Source organism: Euwallacea similis, chromosome 3 (assembly GCF_039881205.1).
Source record: "Euwallacea similis isolate ESF13 chromosome 3, ESF131.1, whole genome shotgun sequence".
Lineage (NCBI taxonomy): Eukaryota > Metazoa > Arthropoda > Insecta > Coleoptera > Curculionidae > Euwallacea > Euwallacea similis.
The window spans coordinates 4,381,163-4,405,635 of NC_089611.1; the positions used below are offsets into that span (position 1 = coordinate 4,381,163).

At 36.0% G+C, this 24,473-nt stretch overlaps 4 protein-coding genes across 5 annotated transcripts in view; 2 read left to right on the plus strand and 2 right to left on the minus strand.

Annotated features, from left to right (window-relative positions):
• Positions 1-3,104: 3,104 nt before the first annotated feature.
• LOC136419888 (ras-related protein Rab-2) lies at positions 3,105-5,367 on the minus strand. The gene is made up of 6 exons (XM_066406481.1): positions 5,211-5,367; positions 4,475-4,634; positions 4,260-4,415; positions 4,027-4,207; positions 3,830-3,974; positions 3,105-3,719 (listed from the first exon to the last, which is right to left on the minus strand). The coding sequence occupies exons 1-5, from the start codon at positions 5,254-5,256 to the stop codon at positions 3,876-3,878; spliced, it is 642 nt and encodes a 213-aa protein (XP_066262578.1). The 5' UTR covers positions 5,257-5,367; the 3' UTR covers positions 3,105-3,719; positions 3,830-3,875.
• Positions 5,368-5,890: 523 nt separating this feature from the next.
• Fcp1 (RNA polymerase II subunit A C-terminal domain phosphatase Fcp1) lies at positions 5,891-9,218 on the plus strand. Of its 2 annotated transcripts, none has more exons than XM_066406462.1 (9): positions 5,891-6,142; positions 6,205-6,361; positions 6,422-6,600; positions 6,659-6,850; positions 6,904-7,682; positions 7,748-7,926; positions 8,085-8,372; positions 8,422-8,662; positions 8,710-9,218. In XM_066406462.1, exons 1-9 carry the CDS (start codon positions 5,925-5,927, stop codon positions 8,952-8,954), a joined length of 2,478 nt encoding a protein of 825 aa, XP_066262559.1. In that variant the 5' UTR covers positions 5,891-5,924; the 3' UTR covers positions 8,955-9,218. The 2 variants fall into 2 exon arrangements, with proteins under 2 accessions (XP_066262559.1, XP_066262560.1); XM_066406463.1 differs by having other exon boundaries at positions 8,719-9,218.
• Positions 9,219-9,453: 235 nt separating this feature from the next.
• On the minus strand, positions 9,454-10,152 carry mRpS17 (mitochondrial ribosomal protein S17). Its single transcript, XM_066406322.1, has 2 exons — positions 9,940-10,152; positions 9,454-9,860 (listed from the first exon to the last, which is right to left on the minus strand). Exons 1-2 carry the CDS (start codon positions 10,057-10,059, stop codon positions 9,501-9,503), a joined length of 480 nt encoding a protein of 159 aa, XP_066262419.1. The 5' UTR covers positions 10,060-10,152; the 3' UTR covers positions 9,454-9,500.
• Positions 10,153-12,071: 1,919 nt separating this feature from the next.
• Sema1a (semaphorin 1a) overlaps positions 12,072-24,473 on the plus strand; it is a 191,800-nt gene continuing 179,398 nt past the window's right edge. Inside the window, exon 1 of the mRNA XM_066406988.1 lies at positions 12,072-12,458. The gene's annotated coding sequence lies outside the window, so the exon portion shown is untranslated. The remainder of the gene's footprint in view (positions 12,459-24,473) is intronic.

Genomic DNA, 24,473 nt, shown 5'->3' on the forward strand with positions numbered 1-24,473 from the left:
AGAAATAAATGATAAATATACTGCATAACGTAGAAAAGAGAACGCCTAGTAAAATGGTCTGTTTATATAAATAGTAAAAACGATGAATTTTCAGTATTCAATTACGATCAGATTTACAGCACCTTGTACTACCTTTCACCGTTCTTCATCGTCAATATCGATTGCACTGGTGGAGAGAATGGGAACAATGGGATCTGAAATGGAACATTGTAGTCTTCAGCGATGAATTCAGATTTTATTTGAGTATACATGATGGTCAGGAAAGAGTGAGAAGGTAACGAGGTGCACCAGACTGTGGGGATAATGACATGAGGTGCTATAGCCCATGGTGGCAGGTCACCTTTGATTTTCATCAGAGGCAATATAACCGCTCTACGGTGCATCCAAGAAGTCTTGGAGCAGCATCTACTTCCTTATCTCAGAACCCTACAGTCCAGTTTTTCAATCAGATAATACACAACCACACGTGACTCGAGTTACTATGAATTTCTTCCAATAAAAAAAATGAAATTAATTTGTTACCTTGGCCACTGCGATCTCAGGACCTATCACCAATTGAACATGTCTGGGATATTGTGGATAGAAAGCTATAAAATTTACCCTATCCCCCATAAACTCTGTTATGCCGTACAGATAGCCTGAATGAGAACCTTGAAGGGGACATCGGCCATCTCATTGAATCGATGCCTAGACCTGTCCAGGAGCGCATAAGACAACGCAGAAAGCTCACACATTAAGTTCCTTTCTGGTAACTATCTTAGTAAAAAAAAACGTATATACCAAAAATTATTTAAGTCATGTTACGGGATGTTTTCTTTTCTATGTCACACAGTATAGATTCCGCAAATTACAATTTAGAGGCAGGTTTTAACTAATTTACCGACCCCAAATGGTATCTCCAGGCAAATCGGTTGTTCAGCCATAAAATTTAATTTTAAAATTGCTTTTATCATTATAGGATTGGCATAATTTATACGCCAATTATTTTTCGAAATAGCGTGATGTCACCAGAGCCTAAATAACGACCAAATTTTGACGATATATTAGCTTTTTATTCAAATCCTCATTATTATCATTTTCTCACTTCACAACGATTTATAGCGGTTAAGCTAATGCAGCATTCTAAATTCGAAACAATGATTTAATAACTCCTTAGATATCTATTTCAGAAGGCTGCTCGTTTATCTCTGAAGTATATTTAACGAACAAAACTCTCCCCGAACAAAAGAGCAAGCCAACAGTGGAACAAGCTTTGTTTCATGCAAACAATGAAGATAGAATGCAAGGGTGAATTTGCTCGAATGGTTTTATTCACTGCCAAACTATCGAACTTTGCCAATTCGATGGGGAGGGCCAGACTTATAGTTGATAAATTCGGTCAGTTGGAGAGCAAAGACGGAGACATCGATTGAAAGGGATTTGTCTGCTGCATTTGGCCTTTGAAAGGGGCATTTGATTCCTCAGAATGCGGAATCTGCCCAGGTTGGCAGAATTGAAATTTTTGTCCGATTCAGAAAATTCCCTCAGCGCGCGTAAATGCGACCTCGAGTAATCTAAGGCATGGCCCGCATAGACAGAATTGGATTGTGAACAAAATTCCCGTCTCCCTTCGGGTAAAGCCCCAAGTTCCGTGGTTTAGGGTGATGAAATAGTTGAATTATTCCACAAATATTCTAATGCGATCGACCCTCCATTCCGCTCATCCAGACAATCAACTCCAGCCCATCTGCATACACATTCATAAACTTCCCTTAGCTATCACGTAGTGCGGACCTAGCCATCGAGCTAACAAAGGCCCTTTTACTGCCTTTGCAACCCTGACGCTTTATGTTTTTACACACTTTCGTTCTTTAACACTATTGACCACTTACGCTACCTTTCTACTTTTTAACCATATGGGCTTTCCAGTCCAAAGAACGGTGACATTAAATTGTTTAGATTGCGTTTCCCCCATATTATTTTCCATCCATCATTCACATCGCCCTATATTCCGCCCTCGCCATTTTATCTATAGCGTTTAATGGCGAAAACATGAAAGCGGTTTTAATGAAGTTCGGGCTCTATGACGAGGCTTTTGTGGACATGCAGTCGTTGATCCAAAATAAAACCTGATGCGAAAATGCACTGAATGTCATGGGTAGTGTTGGATGAAGGAGGTCCAGGTGGAACATCATAAATAAGTATTTTTTGATATGCGAATTGGATGACAAACAAAACTCAGAGTTTGTGGAAAATCTGGAACTTTACAGCATGCTGAACTTTCGTTTGTGGGCCCTCTCGGTTAATTGGTTGCTTTAGCATTTGGCCTTTTTAAAATTCCATTTGCGAAGAAGCAGCGTCGCAGAACACATTTAAATGGCTGCGCCTTGCGATTCAGCCCTGAAGGTAATACACATACAAAGTTGGTTTAAGAGTGACTCACTTAGGTGTCTTTAATTATTGAAGAATATTTTAGGAAGTATGCAGAAAAACCGTCCTTCCGCCCTCGTTACGTCATCCATAGGAAAATTGGATAAGCGGGTATCCGAGGTTACAGTGATATGTAATTCTTGGATATCGCCTTTAGATAGTTTATACGATGTGGGGAATTTTCGATACTACGTAAGGAATCTCAGTAACTATAGGATATAAAACGAATAAAGCACTCTCAATGTCTTTCTACTACTTCGAATTGACCATACAATACAGTCACCATCCTGACCAGAACTTTTCGTGAAAGAGCTAGAAACCGCATTCCTCTCTATAAGGATTTTATAAGATTTTTATCAGTGTGTCAGCAAAAGATGGATTTATAGCTACATATGGGGAAGTCAAATTCTGTCGGAAGCATTATTACAACTTTTTTATCGTTGAATTTACGATAGACTCAAACCTTAACTCTGCCATAGTAATATTACACATTTTATTGCAACATTCTCTGCCATACTCAGGTAAATATTATGTTTCTGGTTACGTTTTACCAGGGTCTTGCAGAGAATAACACCAGTTAATTTGAACCTATAAATATAATTGTTTAGTTCAGTTTTAGCTGCAGTCCCGAATTTCAGGTGAAAAACATTTAACTCACTTCCAAATTTAGTAACATAGGGAATAATGCAAAAACCTTTTGCATTTTAAATATAGGTATTCCTTTATTAAGTTTATGATTAAGCATATTAGGTACATACAAAATTACTGTAATAATTATAATGTACGACTAGTCGCTTGGAAAAACTACCCGATTAAATCTACAACTTGAATGTAATTTTAATCAGCAAACTAAAATATTTATGCTGCATCTAAAGAATTATAAATGTCCAGCAGATCTTGCAATTGCAATAGACGGCTTCTAATTAATAACTTTAAATAACATTGCACCTTTATGTGATGAACAATAAAATAAAACCCTAAGTTAACGAATCTGTACACTTTTATATCATATTCGTAAACATACTTGATAATAATAATAGTAATACATATTTTTGATGGGTATTTTGGGGTTTATATAGTAGATGCCTATGTGGAATAAAGTGTAGGACAAAAAATTCTGTGTTTTATCAAGAATTTAATAAGAGTTTGTTTGGTAATTACTTATTAGTAATACACCACTTCTCAATTCAAATAAAATAAAATTACTAAAACATAAAAAAAACTATGTAGCACGTAAACAAAAGAATAAAATCTCTGCAACACACCAAAGAAAATCACAATAATTAAAACCAATTTTTCATTACACAAATCTCAGTTTATATTTAGTCAAAGGTCGACTACTCTAATTTTACCTTTAGACCCTAATTTTTAAAATTCCAGGCAAATTTATGTAATAAAAGATTTTCTTGACATTGCCAACTCAAAGGCTTGTTTTGAAATTATGTTTACCTTAAGCTAAGGATTTCCTAACAGCAGCCCGGACCCTGAGATCCTCCTGAGCCACCTGCACCAGGCAGTGAAGGGTTAGTAGGAGAATGTTGGGGTCCAATTTTGATTCCATTTGCCTTTAAAATTTCCCTCATAACACAAACAACAAAAGAAAATAAGCAACTTTACCTCATTGTTGATATCAAAAACACCCTCCTGAATTTTCTCATAAATCTCTTTGGCAGTATTAATGAAAGCCTCCTCGACATTAGCAGCAGTTTTCGCTGAGGTTTCCATAAAAACTAGACCATGCTCTCTTGCAAAAGCTTCACCCTCCTCCTTTTTGACCTCTCTTCTCGACTCAAGATCACTAGATAATACATCTTGTCTACCACTATTACTACAGTAAAACTCAAGTTCACCTCTTGTTGCCAATCAACATGATAACCATGTTAGAATTTGAATGTTGCCTTGCATCATCTAACCATGTAGTCAGATGATTGAAAGTCTCCCTTCGAGTGATATCATAGACTAACAGAGCTCCAGCTGCTCCTCGATAATATGATCTTGTGATAGACCTTCATAAAAATATTTTAAATTTAACATTATTTGTTTAAAAATTTCTTTAAAAATGCACCGAAAAGCTTCTTGGCCTGCAGTGTCCCAGATCTGAAGTTTAATTTGTTTGCTATCAATTGTGATCATTCGAGCTCCAAATTCTACTCCAATAGTCAAGTCATGAACTGGTTGAAATCTCTTGTCGGTGAATTGGAGAAGGAGACATGATTTACCCACACCTGAAAATTTTCTTTTGTAAACTTTTGTTGTAATAGGGGAATAGGTGCCATATTAGAGTAAACAATTTAATCAGCAGCAATGGTGTAGGTGTGACAGAACAGCCATAAAAAATATCCAATACCTACATGGGGGTAATGGATAGCTAATAAACCATACATTTTGACAATTGATTTTAAATCAATCAGAAGAACCAGCTGATAAGATGAAGATATGAGTGTTGACTCACTATAGTGTGTGTAAATATGAATTAGAAATAAACACGCTCAGAGAGATGAAAACTGGGGAATAAAGGGGTGAGCTTTCCACACCCACACATAATTTATTTGGGGGTATCTCACAGTTCAAAATCGTAAATTAAAAACCTTAAAATCTTCATCAAAGTTTATAAGGCAGAAGAGCGTGAAGTTCATCTAATCGTGACGCATAATCAGGTCGAAAAGTTCTTGAACAATAAATTAATTCTTTGTTTGGCCATATCACCACTGCACTATTGCTAGGAAAAGCCATTTATTGGGGGAAATAACAACATATTTTTACAATTTCGGCGACTAAACTAAATAGATTAGTGTACTTACCAGTGTCCCCTATTATAATATATTTAAACAAATAGGCATAAGACATTTTTTTCCACAAATTAAAGGTTTATTCTGTAAATTTCTTCAATTAAAAACAACTTCGTAAAATAATAATCGTGACAGCTGTCGATATTTGACAACCTAAAATGAAAAAACTAGAGAGGGTGAGAGAGATACAGACACAATAATAGGCGCATGTGTTCAAAGGAGAATTTGCGCATTATAAACGTAACAGTAAAATCGATAAATGTAATGTTGCCCTCTAGCGGTCATGCGATTGTATTTGTAAATAATGTAGACAACTAATGCAAAACAATTCAAGAAAACGAAAAAAAAGTTAATGATGAGCAATAGTCAATTTATTACAATTTATTACAATTTATTCTTGCAGCATTCAAAACGTTGCATTTTGGCGTCTTTGGTTGATACCGTTAGTTTAATATCACCAGAGACCCTGTTATTCATCAACTTATTAAGCCCTGAGACATAAACAGAAATGTAAATATGCTCAATTTACAATATATCACTCGCAATTTACACATTTTTTATACTTGTAATTCTCTGAATGGAAAATCAACGACTTGCATTTTATGGATAATTGAAAGATTACCTGGAGCACCTTCTATATTCAGAGGCTCTAGTAAATCCGGATGTCTCAAAAACTCTCCTACGGATGACACAGTTGTCAGTGTCTAGTTGTCAATTGATTGTAAAATGGCGGAAGATGCCGTCCCAGTGTCGCAATCACAAACAAAACCCATAAAAATAAAAAAATGGAAAATCCAGGAAGGAACCACAGTTTCCGTGGGAAGAGTGATCCTCATGTACGAGTTTGCGGATGACGAAAATCCTGAACAAAGGAAATTAAAGTCGAAACGGGCCGGTATTATCGATAAGATTTTGGCGGAAGAAGGCACAGTTGTGCAACCTGGGTAATTCTTGTCATTTTTGAATTATTAGCCGGCAATTATTAGATCCTTTCTCTCATTTATAGGCAATCACTGTATGAAATTAAGGCATGTAGTCATCCCACAATTATGAATGATATGTGTGCCGAATGTGGGGCTGATTTACAAAAGGATGATACTTTAAAAGGCACTGCCTCAGTGCCAATGATTCATGCCATTCCAGACTTAAAAGTTAGTGAAGAAGTAGGTACCTTAATGTGCATATTTTTGTCTCATTGATGACTTTAATTCCATATAATTTAGCTAGCACAAAAATTAGGTCAGGCAGATAGTGAGCGACTACTTAAAGATAGGAAATTAGTACTTTTAGTGGACCTGGATCAAACTTTGATCCATACTACAAATGATAACATTCCTCCAAATATTAAGGATGTTTATCATTTTCAGTTGTATGGGCCTAAATCTCCCTGGTATCATACCAGGTATGCCACACACGTTTATGTACTGATTCAGTTCCCAATAAATTTTTGTTTTGTCTAGACTAAGACCAGGCACCCACAAATTCCTAGAATCAATATGCCAATATTATGAGCTTCACATTTGCACTTTTGGTGCTAGAAATTATGCCCATATGATAGCCATGTTTCTAGACCCTGATCAAAAGTTCTTTTCCAATAGAATTTTAAGTCGGGATGAATGTTTTGTACCGACAAGTAAAAAGGCTAATTTAAGGTGATTTTTATTCAGTCTGAATAAGAATTGAAGTAATGGAACTAAAATTCCAGGGCATTATTTCCTTGTGGAGACGATCTGGTTTGCATCATAGATGACCGAGAAGATGTTTGGTCTCATGCTACAAACCTCATCCACGTTAAGCCTTATCATTTCTTCCAACACACAGGCGACATTAATGCTCCTCCTGGTTTGGATAAACATGATGCTGATGATAAAGAGGGTGTAGACTTAACAAAATTAATTAAAAATGATTCTGAAAAGAGCCAAGCAGAAAAAAGTGCTGCTGATGAAGAAATTAAAGAAGTTGGGGAAAATGACAATACAATAATTGAAGACGTTGACAGCCCAAATGAGGAAAATAATGAAATTGAAAGTGGGGAAGAGAGCAAAGATAAAAGTGATATTTCTGAAGAGAATAATTTGGAAAAAGAAGTTGAACAGATTGTTGATAAAAATGATGATTCAAAAACTGAAATGAAAAGTGAAGACACAGCACTTCAATCTATGGAAATAACTGAAGTTGACGATAAGAAATTGGAGATTGTAGAAGCAGATTCTACTGAACATACTGAGACAAATAGAGAGAGTGATAATTTGGAGCAACCATCAAGTGAAATAGGTAATGGTAAATTGAAGATTTCATCAGAGCCTGAAATAAGCAAGCAACCTCAACAAGATTCAAAAGAAGGGGACTTTATAGTAATTGAAGACCCTGATGATTATTTGGCATACCTAGAAGATGTTCTCAAAAATATTCATTCTTCCTATTATGAGTTATATGATAGAATGGAATCTGGAAAGATTCCAGATTTGAAAAAAGTTATTCCATGTAAGTGTATTAAATTATCTATTTGGGGTGGTTAGAAACTATAGAATTTTCATTATTCATTTTAGATGTAAAAGGTCGCATTTTAAAGAGTTGCAAGTTAGTGTTTAGTGGTTTAGTTCCCACACATTGTAAATTAGAAAAATCAAAAGCTTATCAATTGGCTCGAAGTTTGGGAGCTGAAGTACAAGGAGAAATAGATGATGATACCACCCATTTGGTGGCTGTTCGTCCTGGAACTCTCAAGGTTAGTGGATGTGAAACTCATTTAATAGTTTTAACCTTATATTTTCCCCCTTAGAATAATGATAATTTAATCACCCCTATTTTATAGATCTTGGAATACGGGTGATTTCATCACCCGTATTCTAGGATTAATAAATCTAATATTGAGATTCCTCTCAGGTCAACGCCGGTCGCAAGAAAAAGAACCTAAAAATAGTTACCCCCGATTGGTTGTGGTGCTGCGCAGAGCGCTGGGAAAAAGTTGACGAACGGGTATTTCCTCTAAACGCCAAAGGCTCAAAAAACCGCCATCCACCTCCTCATTGCAGCAGTCCAGAACACGTGCCAAGTTACCCGGAACATGACACTCCCGCACTTAGGAAAAGGACCCCAAGCGGAAGATTTATGGACACCATTAATCCTTTAATGTCATTCTCTAGTGATGACATTGCTGATATGGATAAAGAGGTACCAGAATTGAAAAGCAGCTGAAGGAGGAATTGTAACAAACTTTCAGGTGGAAGATATTTTGGATGATGATACCGATGATTCAGAAGAAGAAAAAAAAATGATTGCTGATGATGTGAATATTGAAGGAGCGGAAGTCGATGAAGAAGATACTGACATTGAAGAAGCAAATTTCAACCATATGGTGCAGACAGAAATTTTAAATACGTACGATGTACAGCAGGATGACGGGGAGAGAGAAACAGCCAAAAATTCATTAGAAAGCGATGAGAATGAATTTAATGAAACTGGTAAATAATTATTTTAACGAATGTTGATTCATTTGAATCAAAATTAGATATAATAGGTGATGTTGAAGAACATAACAGCAGAAAACGTCGTCATGAAGAGGATGAAAACAGTGAAGATGTTCCAAGCATAAAATTTCGAAGAGGGGAAGACGTGGATGAGCTCGATATCGATCAAGCTCTCCAAGATCCGGATGATAACGATAGTGACAGCTTTGGATCCCCTGATGAAGAAGATGAAGGGGAATGGAACATGATGGGACAGGCGTTAGAAAGGGAGTTTTTATCTGATTAAACGTTTTAATCTTCCAAACGCGCAGAAGTACAAATTTGTAAATAATAAAGGTGAAATTCAATTAATTAATGTATAAAATAATAATTTTGTCAATTTGATAGTAAAGGGACACTAGTTTATTGACTGTGTAATTAATTGTAATAATTTTAGCATGCAACGTCTTCAGGTAAACTAATTGTTATTACGTCTTTTGAATGTATAAAATTGTTCTAAATCTTTTTTTTAACTTATTTATTCATGTTTTATCGATTTTGTAATATTGGTTAAAACCTGATGTAAGTTGAAGATGATTTTGAACATCCGAAATCTTTATTCAGTTTTAAACTACCATTATACAAGCCGGTGGTAAAAATTTGGATATACAAAAGTTAAATAAGAACTAATGCTTGTTATTATTTAGAGTTCATTATCCAAGATACTGCAATCATTTTAGCCCATAAAAGCTCAATTAATCAATTAATGTTGAAACAATGTGGAGCAATTAAAACTTACAAATATTTATTCATAACTAATATATTACAAAATATCTAAAACAATATTTCCCTTTTAAACTGCATAAGGCTGCTCTGTTCCATCATCATGATACTTAATGTAAGTCTCCTTATGTGAGAAATCTTTTTTGTCTTCTTGCCATCCCCTTGGAGCAGCCTTGTCATATTTAAATGCAGAAGGGTTCTTGCCAAATATTTTATTGACTTCTTCAACATGGTCTCTATACCGACTTGCCACTACTTTTTTCCCTGTCACTGGACATACCATATCTCCTAAAGGATACACCACTTCTTTAACTTTATGAGTTATAAGTTGTGTGAGTTTCTTGGGCAGCTGCTCAATTAGAACAACATCGCCAGTTTTGCAAATTTGGTTGGGATCATAGGCATAGACTTGTTCATATTTGGGAAAATACTGCAAAGCAGAGAGATTAGTTTTGAAGGGTAATTACCCTTCAAAACAGTTAATTAACTGTTGGTAATTGGGATTTTACCATGTTTAGGTTGACGTCTAGTTCCAATCTTTTGATTTTAAACTTAGAGGCTCCCTGTTTGAGGCTTGGGACGCACACGCCTAATAGCATGAAAGTTTTGTTTGCTGCAGGAAAAGCCATGTTAAGGCCTGTCTTGTTTATATAATTAGTTAAGAATATAAATTAACCGTAAATACAGATCTTATAATATTAATTGCAGAAAATAGGGTTATGTCCAGGTGAATTGTCAAAAAATCACATCAAATGTCTTTGTTGAACATGGCTCTGTTGGAAATATTCCAAAGCTCGATTTTAAAGTGAATTAGGTACACACATACGTAAAGAATGTAAACATGTAAATATTATATTTAAAACTAATATGAATTGACCCTATTTCAAATTCGAATATATATTTTAATAATAAATCAATTAAAAAACTAAGCGAATATATTCTCATCAGTTTTCCATGCATATTACGCACAACAATATTTGCATATTTATCTCCGGTCAGACATAAAAAACTGAACAACAATGGATAGTTCATTAAAACCTTGATGATGAAGTTCATTAAACTGCAGGAAACGTCAGCAAGTAGTTTTAGCTCATTTACAGTAAAAATCCTGAGATTCATCATGAAATCTGATGTTCACTAACATAATTATTAGGGTCTACTATACCTATGGTTTATCTCAAAAGAGAATTAACTTCATCAACTTCCATATCATTATTCGGGAAACGCCCAGTATATAATAATACTCTCATTATATAATATTACTTAATTGCCGTAATCCTGTATGGAATGGAAACCTGTAACAACGATTTGGCAACATTTATAATGATGAATGGGGCAATGGCGCCTGACCCAAAAATATCTCGGACACAAGAAACCGATTTTGAGCACGGTAGACTTCGCGGAGACTAAAATCCATCAATCTCGTTTTCAGTTGAAACATGTGAGAATCAGGTAATATACAGGGTGGTGATTTTTCCAATTGTATACAAGAGTTTTGTGTGTTTATCGCAATTTTTTTACTGAGCTCCGTATAACATACTTTGTGTCACGTCAGAGATTTAGTTTACGCTGGAATCCACTACATATATGTTCAGCAGTGTTAATTCTCACCCTATAGATTTTTCTGTTGCGTCTGAGAAGTTGCTCTGCATACGACTACCTTTAGAAAAACTGAATGTATCAAGTAATTACCGGTTTTCCATCAAAAATTAGTCCTATTTTTTGGACGCAAAGCCTCCATAAATTTATATTCAGAACACTTTGTAAGATGTAAGACTACGTGGTGACGTTATTTTCCCCAATTCCGCCGCCATGAATTAGTGTCTCATTTGCTAAAAAGGGCGGGGCAGATCCGTAAAAAACTAATGTTACGTCCAGTGGTTCTAGGTATTGAGTTACCTGGTGTTTCTACAAAGGTTTTCCTTTAATTTTTTTGCCCACCACAATATACACATACACAGGGTGTCCCTTTATAAAGCTCAACCATGGGGTTCTCGGTAACCATGAAAGATGTGCAGTGAATGAAATGGGAGCAAAGCTGCGCAGTTTGAAGCTCAAGAACACGCCGTTGGAAACACCTTGTATAACATGTCTTAAATGCATAATTTTCAAGTTTTATTAGACATTTAAAGTCGGACCGCGACTTTAACTTAAAAATATCATAAATCTCAGACGCAAACCCAACACACCGCTTAGTAACTTTTTTCCTCTCCACGTTATTCAATTAAACATTTGGCAGAAAACGACTCTTGACTGTAATAAGTCCTCCTCTCGCTTTTCAGGCACAAAAAATCCAATTAAAAGCGAAAGCGCACTTTGATGCACGCATCAGAGTTTGGAAAATTGTAGTTTCCCTCACTAGTGCGGAAAGGAGGATTATTTTTCCACGGTAGCGCGAGAAAGAGGATAATTTTCCCACAAAAGTGACAGTGATAGTTACGTTCCCGCGGTGAGTATCTTAAATTAAAAATTTATTTCACTGAAAAAAACGATTTTTTGGTCCATTTTAATGTCGCCCGACGCAATATCGACGTTTTTAAGGTTACGCGTTTCTTCAGTGAAAATCGACAACTTGACATCGTTGCTGCAGTCCTTTCCGTCTGGCTCACCGTTGGTAGCAGCGATTCTCTCGACCGTCTGTCTCATTCTATTCGACGTCTCATGCCCCCGAGGGCTCAGACCGAGCAGGCGCCGTACGCATCGTCGATATGCAGTGGCGATGTGTGTTAAATAATTTAGAAACTAAAATAATGTTTTTATGCGACGGAATATCGACGTGTTACTGTGCGTAAATCTAATGTTTACGTGATTTTAAATTCGGGGAAATCCCGCGAATACACTACATACGCTCGAGACGTTTATTTACGTGTGTGTTTGTTTACACCGTGTGCATATAGTGACGAATTCGTGACGTTGCTCGGATTATTATCGTTTTTGGTTGTTTAGTGTGCGTCAATAACCAGAAACACATTTTGGATTATTTTCTGGCCAAATCTGGCCCAGCAAGAGGATTTTCACCCGGATTTCGGTAAGCAGGAAAGAGCAGTAAATAAAAAAATTAAGTTCAATAACGCAAATTTGGGGTTAGATTCACTCGGGATCCCGAGTGTGCTCACTAAACCCACCCTTATGCGGCAGTTAACGTGAGAGGGTTTGGTTGCTTCACATTTTCGTTATGAGGCCAAATTGTTAATTATGTCTAAATTAACGCGGCAAACATGCTCTGAATTTAATGTTGTTGCTAGTTATTATTTGTCGTTTTTGCATTTATCGTTTTTTCAGTTTAATAAAATCGAAAATTCATTAGATTAAATCGCTGGCGATATTAAATTCGGACTCAAACAACACCCCCTTCTTTAACCTCCCGATTAGCACGCCCTTAGGTGCTTAGCCGTGTTGGGCCTTTCAGTGGGCTCAGATTTGACCCCGCGATACGTTAGTATTTTTAAGTCATCCAGAATGGCCCATAATGATGTAAGAAATGGCGGTGCCCCTGGGACGTTTCATGACGTTGATGACTTTCTAGAATATTTAAATGGTGTTGAGGGCGTTGCTGCTGGTCCTGGTGATAATAGTGATATTCATCACGTAAATGAGCCATCTGAAACCGTGTCATGAGATCATGACACGGTTTCGAAAATTCATTAAGTGCAGATCGCATTAGCAGCGACTTACCTGTAGGTCGCGCAAAGAATTGGTAGGCCCCGCATAATATCGCAAAATTTCTAATGTCTGCCCAATTTGGCCCTGATGGCATAACATATTTTCGTATTGTTATAGATGATGGCAAGATCTTTATCAAGCCGTTTGCAAAGAATAAACCTTTTTTTTACTTCTTTTTTGTTTTAGGCAGTGTTTTTCCTTTTGTGTCCATAAAACCGCATTAATGCGTATTTTCTTTGAATACTTTAAATATATATAAAACACATATTTTTCGCTGGACACAAGCGTTTTTTTATAAATAGGGCGACACAAAAGTTCCTGAACTTTTTTTCAACAGTACCAAAATACTGCATAAACTTTCACATAATTAACGAACAGTAATGTTCATTAAATCAAAATCAATAACGTTAAACAACAGAAAGTGATGTATACATATATGTATAAATAAAAATATTTAAAAAATGGTTTCTAGTGGTGCATATGCCGGCCCAGACCATCGCCGGGGCTGAAAAGTGGTTAAGCCGGGTTGTGTTTACGGCGGTGGTCTTTGGTTGGCCTTTTTGTGGTGACGATTTTGGCTTTTGTAGATTGGTTCATCCGTGAAAATCTTCTCATCGGTAAAGAACATCTTCTCCAGTTGTCCACCGCTGATTCGGCAAGAATTCGCTAGTCGCTTCTTCATGATTGGTTCATTGAGGAAATGGACGCGAACGATCTTGTAGCTCCGCATTTCCAGCTCCTTTTTGGCATTGCTAAGGACGCTTTCTCGGCTGATACCGAACTCATTCGCCATTTTGCGCATTGAACGTTCTGGATTTTGACGTCCCGACTTTGGATCTTGCGGATAGTTGGACAACCGCTATCAGGACAGTCTGCAGTCGCTCCTGTCTTTTTGTAATATTTTACTGAGTTGTAAACCGTTCGTTTTTCGAAACCAATCGTGCGAACAATATCGGCCGTCTTCATTCCCTTCTTGTGTAACTCGACTACAGTGATAAGTTCATTTTATGAAGCACGACTCTAGAACAATTGAGAGCAGACACATAGTGTATGTCATAGACAAAAATTATACGTAGAATTCAATAAAAATATCAAAAATAACCAGACTTGACGATATCAGTGCTAAAAACTTCTCAGAACAAGAGTGTGAGGACTTTTCTGTAATTCTGTATTCATACATTTATAGAAAATACATCACAAAAATCACCAAATAACTTTTTTCCTAATATTTAACCACAATATCTATTGGGGCTTCATATGACTCCATGATAGTGGTTGGTCGGTGATAGTAGTTGTTTGTGAAACTGGACAATAGTAGTTAATCATAAAAATATGAACAGCACCTCATTCTACCAACCTAGCATTAATTTATCATTAAAAGAGATATCGATCAATCGTAGATTTTTGAGCGTGCTCTTCAGAAGCCCTTTAAACTAAAAATCATAATGTAAAAAAATGCGAATAAAATTTTTATGCCCTTTTGTGTTTTATGATATTCAAAAAAATTAAAAACCTTACCCGTACTTCCTTCTCCAGCTCAGGTAAAATAATACGTATTTAATTAACGCTTTTATTTCTATTATAGAATTTTCCATCAAGATAAGGAGATGGCATCACAGGGGTACCAATTATGTTTGACCCGGAGGTAGCCATCAAATTAAATACTAAAAATGGTCTAATTAAATTAGTTTATGGGGCAGGTGAAACTGAGGGTAAATCTTGAATGGAAGTCCAATGATTTATGTAGAATTTTTATGTTCCTATACACATATGGCGAATTTATCAATGGATGCTCGTTTTTCACTTCACGTTTTTTATAGCACAGTCACTCACTAACATCGTAACGGAAATTAGCTTCTGTTTACCAATAAGCATCAGCATTACATTACATTCATCTCCGTTTTATTCGTCTTTCGCTTGGTCTTGAAGGAATAAATTTAGGGCTCCTTCTAAATAACTTCATACTTTGTCGATATTTACCTTCATAAATATAGTACCCACTGAGCGTGTACCGTGCCCATAACAGTAAACCGTAATGTGAAAATTAAGACCACACATTGGCTGTTATGGACGTATTTAAATACGTGTAATGTGCCAGGTGCCAGGCCATACCGTAAAATGCATTGGCCGTACCATGCTAATATAATATAATAGTATTTTATAATATAAGAGTATAAGAAGGCCTTTAAAGCACGGACGACATATTACGAAACACGTTGTAAGAGGCAAGGGCTTTAAAAGCTCTTATCTACGAATATTATACAGTTTTTTTTTAATAAGGACATCAATATCATAACTAATTGACGTTGTTGAGCTCCAAGATGTGTTATGAATTTTTAATTGTTTAGACATGCGAATATTGAAAGTTGTAATATGGTTTCATGGTTTCATTCATCATACATGCATCGTAAAGAATGTTGTACGCACGCTGCAGTGCCGATTATAGTGCATTCGTAGTAAATACTAGATATTATACCTTCGACATACGTTTGTATTTTGTTTATAGGAAGGTTAGGAAGCAAGAACCTTAATGGGTCATTTACTTACATATATGTCTAAATCGAGATATCAACTCAAACTCTCCCTAAGAATTGATTAGAAACGGTTTCTGTGTTTTAAGTTTAATTTATTACGCTGCAAGTATGATAAGTTTATAAGTATCATACTGCACGCAACATACGCTGCAGGTATTATAAGATGTATCATACTGCGCACAACATGTCGTTTACTCTTATGTGGCGTGCGTTTTACTTATCATACGTCACCTGCAATCCGGGTTGGGTAAATAGCTACGCGTCGATAGCCGAGTCGAAAACTATTTCTACATTACGTTTAGAAAACCGCTACCGATTTAAAGAATGCGTCAAACTAGTAGAAATTTTTTTATTGATACAAAAAACCTGGTTGGTTTAATTTAATCACCTGCCCATTTGTTAAGTTTTAATTTTTTTTATTTCAAAATGAATTCGTATTTGAAGTAATTAAAAATCAAATGTAGCTACTCACATAAATTCATAAATTCCTACATATGGAGTGTTTGCTGAAGTCGTGTGATTTATTTTTAAGGGGTGATTAATTACCTCAAACAGGATTGATTATACCTAAAACACCACAATACACCACAAAATAATAATACAGCTATGATTTTTCAAACAATTTTTCAATGAACAACTTTTAATGATTTTTTAAAGCAAATGATGATTAATGATAACAGAACATTTAAAATTACCTATAAAAGCTCATAATTTCACCTTGCATAAATCGGCAAAAATACATTTTTTTTAAAAAATACCGAAATGGTTACAGGGCATAGTATACCCACTTTTTGTTTCTCTCATCCGGTGTTATGTAGGTATGCCAAACCCTTTTGCAATTATCATCGTTAGATCTCTAGATAGACTCTTAAAAACTGTTGAAGATGAGTTTAGTACACATCGAGTATACTTCACAAACATTTTTTCTTTATGACGTCCTGTTGGAATATTTTACTTCGTATGCAACTCCCGCATTTCACTTTACAGATGAAACAGCTCTTAAAAAAACAGATATGGAGCAATCACGCTTAGGTGGAATAATCCTAGAATTGAAGGGCATTGTAGACTCGCTTTTGGATTAAATTATTAAATTACTGTCACTTCATATCCGGAAGGATGCAATCAAATCCGAGGCTTAATTTGACGTAAATATGTAGGTTTAATGAATTTATGAGTTATTATCAATCCCACATGTAGTTAGAAACGAGGTAATAACTATCATTTAATCAAGTGTTCAAATGATCCTCTTGTGCTTAAGTATGTTTTCATTAAAATTTAATGACATAATCGAGGACAAAGTATTTGATTCAATTATCAATTTTCACAACTAACAAGACAGTGAACGTATTCCAAACAATTAATACATGCCTTAGGTACATACGTACATATATCGATTGTTGCAAGATGACTAGAGAAAAGCGACATTTTAAGATAAGTTTTGCTGTCTTTCAACGTCATCAACAGACCTGGCAATAAAGTATAAATTTGATTTGGAACTGATTACGTTAATCTAAGGAATTTTGGATCCCAAGAAATAAGAACCAATTTATAGGTAACTTAAGACCTTTAAATTAATGAAACATGTTAAAAAAAAAAACAAAATTGGAAGTGATTTTTAATGTCATAGAACCATTCTCGAATTTGAATCTCTGTCATACTTTGTCTGGCAGCTGTCCATCTCGAAGAAATGCTTTACTCTCAAATACATTTACTTAAGTACAATGACGTCGGTAGTATACTTGAATCAGTTCACGGCCTCAAAGCAATCTTGTGCTTTCTTCTTCATTGCTTATTTACGCATCAATATCTAACGTTTCGTACTCTAGCCTAGATGCGTGTCCAACAGGCTCCGAGCAGCTTAGAATGTTTTTGGTAAATATTTCAATCCACAGGTCAGTTAATTGTAGTCTAATTGCCTGAGATGCAATTTCCTAGGAATGACTTCCAATTGGCCTAATCATGCATAAGCAACGAAAGCAAAGCATCGCCTCCCTAATCAAATTAAACTTTTATCGTGTCTTGGATTCGTCTTGGCAGTTTTTCAGGAAACAGGAGAAATCGACTTTCCAGCCATTGTCGACGCCAGACGAGGGCGCCGATTGCCGGGAGGAACTTCCATAGGAAAAATGGCTTCCGTTCTTCGGTTCTTTGTGGGATTACATTGGAATAGATTTCTGCCATACGTATGTGTGTCAAGAATTCATTTTGAAGTTACATAGATGCCAATAAAACTATAACTCCCGAACTTTCAATACTACCTATTCTATTGGAATTATATAATTTTCCGATGCTTGCCTACTTCGTGGTAAAGCTGCTTACTTTGGATTCCTCCTCGTACTGTAATAAGGATTTATGTATTCCACACGGAAGTTTTTTTAATCCATTTCATATGTGGAATGAAAAATCTCTGTGCTTTTTCCTTCTTTTAAAATCTCCTCAAAACTTTGATTTAATCGCTGCAGTCGACCTATCAAAGGAAGGATTTTCTTTCGCTCGCTTCTCTGGCAGTAGAGTTACAATGGTTATTACTGTTTATCTTTGATTAAAGACACATGCCGTACCACTCTTGAGCACTTGTATTACATTTATTGTATCAACTAGGTCAGCAGATGGTCTTAATAGTCGGATAATTCCTTGGGATTAAGTCGAGAATGTGACTGCCCCAGTGGATTAAATGCAGACAATTTTTCTTATTGAATGTGGATCTTTTTCTGTTTTTGAACATTCTTTCCTTCGTAACTAAGCCAGCTTCTGACCTTAATTTGTATAATCCAAATCCCTTTTAATATTTTGTTTGCTGGGAAAGCAGTCGGCAGCTGTTGTTCCCATTAGCTCTCGTCCGAACTAGACAGGGGAAGCTCTCGATTTCCCAAACAGTTTTCCACGAAATTGAAAGCAGCCAGAATGGCGCCCAGACGTCTTGCGTCTGCCTGACAAAGTTCTCAGATACTCCCTTTTGTTTATAGAACATTTTTGGCCAAACTAAAATAAACCTGAATGGAACTATTCATTGCAAGCTTGACTAAAGCCATGGCAACAGTATTGTTATCGCCAGTGCGTTAAAGAATATTTTCCTTCAGTTACTACAGTCATCACTTGAGAGTGATAAGAGACCTGAATCAGCAGTTAATTGTCTATTTTGTAAAGCCATGTTTCCATTCTTGGTTGTAACACTAATTTAAAACTCGTTTGAAGCCGTTTCAAATAGACCAGCCTTTGTTTGGCAATCACACATTCAACGGAGTGATAAATAATCATCCGTTAGATGTATCTATTAGAACTTGTTTAAGGTATGTGCACTAAATTTTCCAACTACTTGCGGATTCCAGGCTTTTGCCAGTTTAAAAATGAAACCAAGCAAGCTCTTGCTTGATGAATGCTGCTTAGTATTCATCGAATTGCTGTGTTAAATTTCCATTCCTGTTTCTCCTGACGACCATTCTGGGCCACTGAAAAAGGAAAAGTTTCAGTTTTCGTTTTATTTTTGTTTCGTGTTTTCGTCGAATTTTCCGTACAAGCTAGCTGAATATAAACATGTAGTGTTCTGAGGTTGCTTAAGGTGAGGATTATCAAGGGCCTACATATTATTCAGATTTAATTTTTGATTTGACTTCAGGTATTGTTGAAATTTGAAAACATTTGTTTTCTAGATATTAATCTAATTGGACAGTGAGGTGCGCTAGGAAACACGTATTTTTGACCGGAATTAATCTCAACTTATGAATGAATGAAATATCTAGGAATTAGCAAAACATACGTTTCGCACGCGTTAAATAGATTGGCATGCAGACAGTAGGATGTAAACAGGGCCAAGACATCTGGCCTGACCCAGACATGTTCAAAATCAACGACATCATATGGCTACTAACGAGAAGTCGGCAATGCATTGGACCTAGGAGAATGCAGCGGCGGTAGTCCTCATAGGACGTTGCAGACTAAATAAATATTGCATCTCCTGGGGTTATCCAAAAATTTATTTATTTTTTGCTATCATGAGAATCCAAATGTTTTTCAGCAACTGATCCACTTTTCCAAACTCCCAGTCCTTCTATTCTTTTGCATTGGCACCGGAATCTGCTAAAAGTGAAGCTTCTTCAAACCAGTGTCCTATATAAAAATTAACACCTGGGAATTGGAGAAAAGAAGACATTTCTTGGGGATATTTACGAAAAGAGTTTCAGTTAGTTCGAATTACAATTGAGTTTTTCGTGTAAATTCTCGAATTTTCTTAGAAAGTTTTTGAGAAGAGTAAGAGCCACATTTCCCTCTGGTCGAACGCGAGCCCCTTCTACGGTGAATGTTAATGTGTATGAACGTTTCAGGAATGTTTTAAACGTAAGGAAAATTAGAACAACCACACTTACGTAGAACAGGTCAGTCAACCCTTAAGCCCGTTTCATATCAACGGTCAAGCGACGCTTACGCTCACACTCAAATGAGCGCGATGTCCATTTGAATGCATAAGGCCGAAGCGCTCACTTTAATGTGAGCACACTGATTACTTTTCAATGAATTCAATTTTGGGTTTGCATGAGTTGAACACGAAGATTGTTGTAGTATGAACCGGCCTTAATCAACACATTCTTCTCACCTCACAAATACTAATTTGCAACAAACCTAAACTGATCTTCGGTTTGTTGACCGCAAATATAACCTCTCTTAAGCTATTTCAATTAAAATTTCGGGTCCTTATGTTCCAACTCGAACTGCCTTAAAATCCAATAATCCTTTTGCTAAAAATTTTCCAGACGAATAATTGGACGATCAACATGCAGACAAATACTTTTTTGTCGGCTTTATTCCCTTGTGTATTTATCGGCCTGATAAATTTATCGGCAGTTAATAATTTTGACCTCAAGTGGTGTTGTATTGTCTTTGTAAATTTTAGCAATTCCGAAGTGAAATCTGAACTGACCTTAAGGCGATAACACCTTGAAAAATCATCTTAAAATTGTTTTGGTTGACGTTAATTAGAGATAAAGAGGCATTATCGGTCTTCTTGAAATGTCAACCAACTCGAACTCAGTTTCGCTCATGTTGAAGGCTATTTTAGGATTTTAGGAATTTTGACGAGTTTTATAATTTTAAGAATTTTTTTTATTGGATGCACCTAGGTCAAACTGGTCTTTTTGGGGTGTTTCCCTTCAGATCACCTTTTTCAAAATCCTAGTAGTCTGCAAACTATTTCAACACATAAAAAAATTAGATATTTTAAAATACAATATGCCGATCTTAAATTGCAGAAGTGTTTCTATGCCCTCTTTTGATTGACGGTGATGAGTTATGGGTCCAGTTTTTAAACAGGCATGTTAAGTGCCTGCCTAACAAACCATGAAATAAATTTTAAAATAATTCGATTTTTTGCAACAGTAAAGCTATTCCGGTAATTCGGACTAAGGTTGAATAACCCTTAAAACAATCTGTTGCTATCTCATCTCAGTCTTTATTTCGCGGTCCAGTGCCGTTGCCACCGGAAGCTGTTTTTGATGACAGTCATTTTGCATTAAATTTAGACTTGTTTGCCGTCAATTCAAACTGGACCTCACATACATTAATGTAACAGATTCGTAGAAATTAACAGGGCAATAATAATTTTTATTTAGGAGCATAGCGTAGATATTTCTCCATAATCCGAACGAGACTAAAACGACTGAAGCATATTAAGCGTGTACCGCTGATATGGATATAAACGTCCCTAATAAGGGAATTATGCAGCAATCAAGGATAATTAATAACAACAACTTAATAAGCAATTAATTTTCCATTCAAGCACATTCCTTTCTTTAATGATTATTTTGGAGTTTTTAGCGCAAAATCTAACGAAATGTAATCCTAATTAGTGTTTCTGCACCATTAAATGTAGTAGGGTCTAGTGTGTTCACATTTACCAGAAATTTCACGGTGTTGATTGCATTGATCGGTTACATTATCTAAGTATTTCCTCTCCAGTGAGACGTAGCTGAAACCTTACATAATGCCTGATCGAGGAAATGTCTTAAGGGCATTCCCCCACGTTCACCTCAACCCACCCAGAACCATTTCCTTGATAAAACTGAGAGCAAAACTTCATTTAACCGCATTTTGTACACGGCTTAAGCAACAGGTTTAGTGTAAATGCCATCACAAACGATAGCACACCTGCCCTTTCATTTCTATGTTTCGAGATAAGAAGGCAATTTTGCTTGCCAACCTCCATAAAGAGCCTTTCCAGCCATTTTTGTCGTGAACCTGTGATAATGTCAACCGATCGAGCCATAACAATCACAGAATTGTTTTATTATCTCCCAAGGCCATAATTTACTGTTATTAATTTGACAGCCACATTGCATTTGAATTATGAAATTCCCAACCTTTTGGCTTTCGATATCTGAGGTTAATTACAACGAGGCTAATTTGTTTAAAGGTCCTTTCTCTAATCTACATGGAATACATCAATTCGATGCCTTCCTGGAATTAATTTTTAAATAAATCACAAATGTCAAAGGTCTGTGCACATAGTCCATGAGGAAAACTTCTACACCAATATTAAGTGAGCAAAAAAAGAGGGCCGAAAACAAAGCGGCAGTTAATGAGTGTTTCTGAGTTGGCGATTTTAATTCAGAAAAGGCAATCCGGGGGTAATCTAGCTGAAAACATCATCTTTAAACCCGAGAAGTTTAGATGGCCACTCAAAATTGTCAATTCAACTTTGAGGCATCCAGAAAAAGAATAAATTAGGCGAGGGTTAAACGCGATGGGAAATTCTATACGGGAATAGAAATTGATGCCGGATTCATCGGGAACATTTCAAGATATTAGTTTATGATGTGTCAGTAACTCGAGAGAAACTTATCCAAAGAATCATCCAAGCGCAAATTAAATTCCTTAACTTGTAAATAATATTCACCAAGAGATGCTGAAAACTGGTCTCTGCCTGAATTAAAATAATTAGTTCTTTAAATGCATTTCCAAGCATATTTGATAATACATGTATTTATTAGGTATACTATTAAACCTTAATTTAGACATCGGAGGTCAGTTCATACCAAAAAAGCGCTTTTAGATCAACCCTCCAATTTTAGTAGTACCTGGCAACCTGCAATATGCATCGCAATTCGCAGTATAAAAAAGAAACCATTGTTTACAAGTACTTGGGAAGTGACTACGCCAGTGGAATCCTCAATTTCTGTGGGTCAAAGAATTACTGAACAAACACTGAAATGTGTAATGAAATCTGACAAACATCTACAGCACCAAAGATACCCAAAAACTACTAATGTAGGAAAAACTGAAGAGTGGATGACCTCCGCATCAAGTAGTAGCTCTCGCAGTAAGGGGTTTTATTATTAAAAAAATGTTATGCGCATTCACCATTATATTCAGAATGTAGATCTTTTTACGGAGGCAATTTGAAATATAAAACTTAATGATGATTTTTAAGGAATTACATCAAATTCTCTTTTACCTCATCGAGCCTGACCCGAGCTTAAAATCATCGCATTTTTTTCCTTTTTGTATATTTACTAACCAAAAACGCTATTTTAGTTCAAATTAAAACTATTAATGCCATGAACTTCTCATTAGAAACTAAGTTTCCTGAAGAGACCTAGAAGATCTGAATTTCAGTCTAAAACTTAGTAATCTGGATCGACTAGAAAATAAATCACCCTCAAGTTGCATTTCCAACAGTTTATCGAATATTCTTAATTCAAATAAACGTTTCTCCGAATCTTTCTTCTCTGGGAACATCTCCCTTTCCCTCACTTCTATTGTGTATTTATTATAGATACAGCACGAGTTGAATATTGGATTTTTAGTCATCATCCCCACTGAAGATGTCCCCATTCAGTACGACTTTTTACCTCCCCCCCGGAAACATTGTTTCAAACGATCGGCCCTCGAAATGATGTAGAAAAGAAATCTTTCGTCGACTGAATACATCACGCATGGGTTGGCGAGGAAATCGGTTCGAAACAAAAACTTATAATGAAAATCGAGGGCTGCATTCGAAAAAGTATGTTATAGTGAAATCCTGGATTTCCAATTTATTTAAACAATTTCGGGGAAACATCCATCAACTGTGCACAAAGGCAAAGCAAATGGAGGTAATTCCCAACCGAAAACATTTACATATGGCCGTAGGTGTTTCCTGGGGTGTGCTGATAATGTTGTGATAGAAAACGTTATGCGACCAGTTTAATACAATTTTAATTTGAACGAATTGCATGACGCAGTATTTAACAACCGATATCGATTTGTCAGTTCGAACTTCCCGTTTGCGGGCCACGGAAGAACAGATCGATAAATTAATGCAGAAATCGAGGCATAAATTTGCATCGTTTACATTGTTTATCTAGCCAATAAATAATAAAATACGAGTAAGTTGGAACTTGCGAATGTGCTTATCGGTGAATGAATCTCTTGTATGCTGGTGCCCCGGTTTAAATCTTTCTCGATCACTGTTGAAATATTATAGTTAGCTTGGGCGCTGATGAATGCTGGATAGGGAGTGAGTAATGGCTTGTAGAAGACTTAAAAACAGCTACAAAGAATGATACTGCCTTCTAAGTACAATTGTTTTATTCAATGTCGTGACACTTGAAGGAGCAATCTGTTTCTGTCTACAATGGGGATGTATTACCGTTGTATTTGGTGCAGCATGCAAATGCCTTAAAGAAAAATAGCCAGACGCAGAAAAATGGAAATAATCCTCAACCTCATTTAAATTTCAGAAGACACTAGAGAGGAGGACTGAACTTGCAATCTAGAATTGAATACTTCGGAAATAAAGAAACTCGACATATATCTATAAAAATTACTTAAATTTTTGAAATTTCCATTTGCCAGATTCCCAAAAAATATTCTCT

Coding starts and splice junctions, on each gene's coding strand:
- LOC136419888 (XM_066406481.1), bottom strand. CDS start 5,256: ATGTCTTATGCCTATTTGTTTAAATATATTATAATAGGGGACACTG. Junction 4,635..5,210: donor TATTATAATAGGGGACACTG/GTAAGTACACTA, acceptor GAAAATTTTCAG/GTGTGGGTAAATCATGTCTC. Junction 4,416..4,474: donor GCAGGCCAAGAAGCTTTTCG/GTGCATTTTTAA, acceptor ATTTTTATGAAG/GTCTATCACAAGATCATATT.
- mRpS17 (XM_066406322.1), bottom strand. CDS start 10,059: ATGGCTTTTCCTGCAGCAAACAAAACTTTCATGCTATTAGGCGTGTGC. Junction 9,861..9,939: donor TAGACGTCAACCTAAACATG/GTAAAATCCCAA, acceptor TCTGCTTTGCAG/TATTTTCCCAAATATGAACA.
- Fcp1 (XM_066406462.1), top strand. CDS start 5,925: ATGGCGGAAGATGCCGTCCCAGTGTCGCAATCACAAACAAAACCCATA. Junction 6,362..6,421: donor ACTTAAAAGTTAGTGAAGAA/GTAGGTACCTTA, acceptor CATATAATTTAG/CTAGCACAAAAATTAGGTCA. Junction 7,927..8,084: donor TTCGTCCTGGAACTCTCAAG/GTTAGTGGATGT, acceptor GATTCCTCTCAG/GTCAACGCCGGTCGCAAGAA.